At 32.7% G+C, this 1,878-nt stretch overlaps 1 protein-coding gene across 1 annotated transcript in view; it reads left to right on the forward strand.

The window, feature by feature from the left end:
• Positions 1–1,878, forward strand: part of CDCA2 (cell division cycle associated 2) — a 44,460-nt gene that overhangs the window by 32,835 nt on the left and 9,747 nt on the right. Inside the window, exon 10 of the mRNA XM_023736759.1 lies at positions 976–1,147. Coding sequence (XP_023592527.1) covers positions 976–1,147 — 172 coding nt within the window. The remainder of the gene's footprint in view (positions 1–975; positions 1,148–1,878) is intronic.

The raw sequence follows: 1,878 nt of genomic DNA on the forward strand, positions 1-1,878 counted from the left end.
CACATTACAGGGATAGCAACTAGGGTCACATAACAATGTGTGTATGAATTTTTGTATGGGAAACTAACTTGAGCTGTTAACTTCCGCCTAAAGCATAATAACGATAATAACAAAGAAGTCTCTTATTCATCCCTTTCCATTCAAGTCTCACATTTTGGATGGGTACCACCATTTTTCAAGTTATTATAAGCTTTGGAGTTGCGCTCTCAACTCCTAAGCATCAACATTAAGCTCTTTTTCACAGTTTACACAATTGTAATGATCTGGATTTTAAGAGTCATTCTTAAATGTCCAAAATAGTCCAGTATTAGCATGACAGTTTTGGCATGTGTACTTTCCAAGATCTCTGGCTTTTTTATGATCTTGACAAGACAACAAAGATTTCTCCCAGCTTTCCTGATAAACCAGGACCTGGCTGGCAAAGGTCATGGGAGAGGCTCAGAATGGGAACCATTACTCATGACTCCGCCCTGGTCAAAATCCTTTAATGTCATCTCGTCACCTATAGGACACAAACCAAGCTCATTAGCACAGAATCCAAGACGTATCTTAAGTTAGAACTAAAATTCGAACCATATAGTCTGTCAAGTTCAAATAAAGCCTATGCCCTTTAACACATTATACTGCCTTTCATTTACTATTAAAAGTGATCAAATTAAAATTTTCCTAAACTTTATAAAATTAAATTAAGTCTTTTCATGGTCATTTTAATGCACTTTATTGCTATTTCACTGTACAAAATGTAGCTTAGAATAAATGAGATGTCAGTGAAAATACATGTGTTCATTGTAACACAATTTATAATTTGTTAGATCTGCATTGTAATATGTTAACTAGTGACTGTGGAAAGTGGTAAAGTACCTGAGTATTCAGTGAACTTAAAGTTTTTTTTTTTTAAATCTTGACTCTCAAAATTTCTGTTGGTAATTAATGTTTAGATGTGATATTAAAAGCAAAGGTGGATATCAAAAATAGTATCTAGTGTATCTAAAAGATGAGGCATCTTATCATTTTTTGTTAGCTATCTTAATTTTGCTTGTACCTTACTCATCAGGCACTGATACCTTTAGCTCTTCAAATAACCAGGAGAATATGTCCTCCCATCAAGTTGGCAGAATAACACGTACCTCTAACAGAAGAAATGTAAGTATTTGTATTTGGCACAATGTATCTATTTTTAAATCATGTAATATATGATTTCTGTTTTCATGATCTAATAATAATGGGTAAAGTCTTGGTTTGATCAAAGTAATTAACAAGGAATACTTTATTCTACATAGTGTGTAATCCAGAGTAATGACATTTTCCTGATTTGATTTTGATTAATTCTGTTAGAAGAAAAATCCAGTAAATCAGGACGCTATTAGAGTTTGTGTTAATGTGAAGATAATTTGTTTGAGAAGTTCATTGGGGGCCTATGTCTTTGATTTTCTGAATTTCAGTAAGATTCAGAGTAGAGAAGATCAGAACATAATTAGCAGAGCAGCAAATGGCATAAATATAACCTGTATTTAAACAGTGTTAATCTAACAGTTCATGATTTTTTTCCCCCTTAACCCAACAGCAGGTAGGTGCCAAATTGTTGACACTTAATAAATATTTGATGGTTAAGTAAATCAACTAATTTTTATGGTGATTTTTCTTTCTTTCTTAATATAATTGGTAGAAATCATATGCTTCTGGGTCCATGTTTTTTAAAAGGTCAGAATTTGGTAATTACTGTTCCCCATTTGGAATTAAGTTGGCTAAAATACTTCTAATGGAATTCATGAATTAAGAGGAAATGGAATGTAAAATGGTAGAAGCAACTTGGGAGGAAATAGAAAAGTGAGGGACAGACATTAAAATGTAACTACTCTTGCTTTGTGGTATCCTTAC

The sequence above is a fragment of the Trichechus manatus genome, unplaced genomic scaffold (genome assembly GCF_000243295.1).
Source record: "Trichechus manatus latirostris isolate Lorelei unplaced genomic scaffold, TriManLat1.0 scaffold00091, whole genome shotgun sequence".
Taxonomy (NCBI): domain Eukaryota; kingdom Metazoa; phylum Chordata; class Mammalia; order Sirenia; family Trichechidae; genus Trichechus; species Trichechus manatus.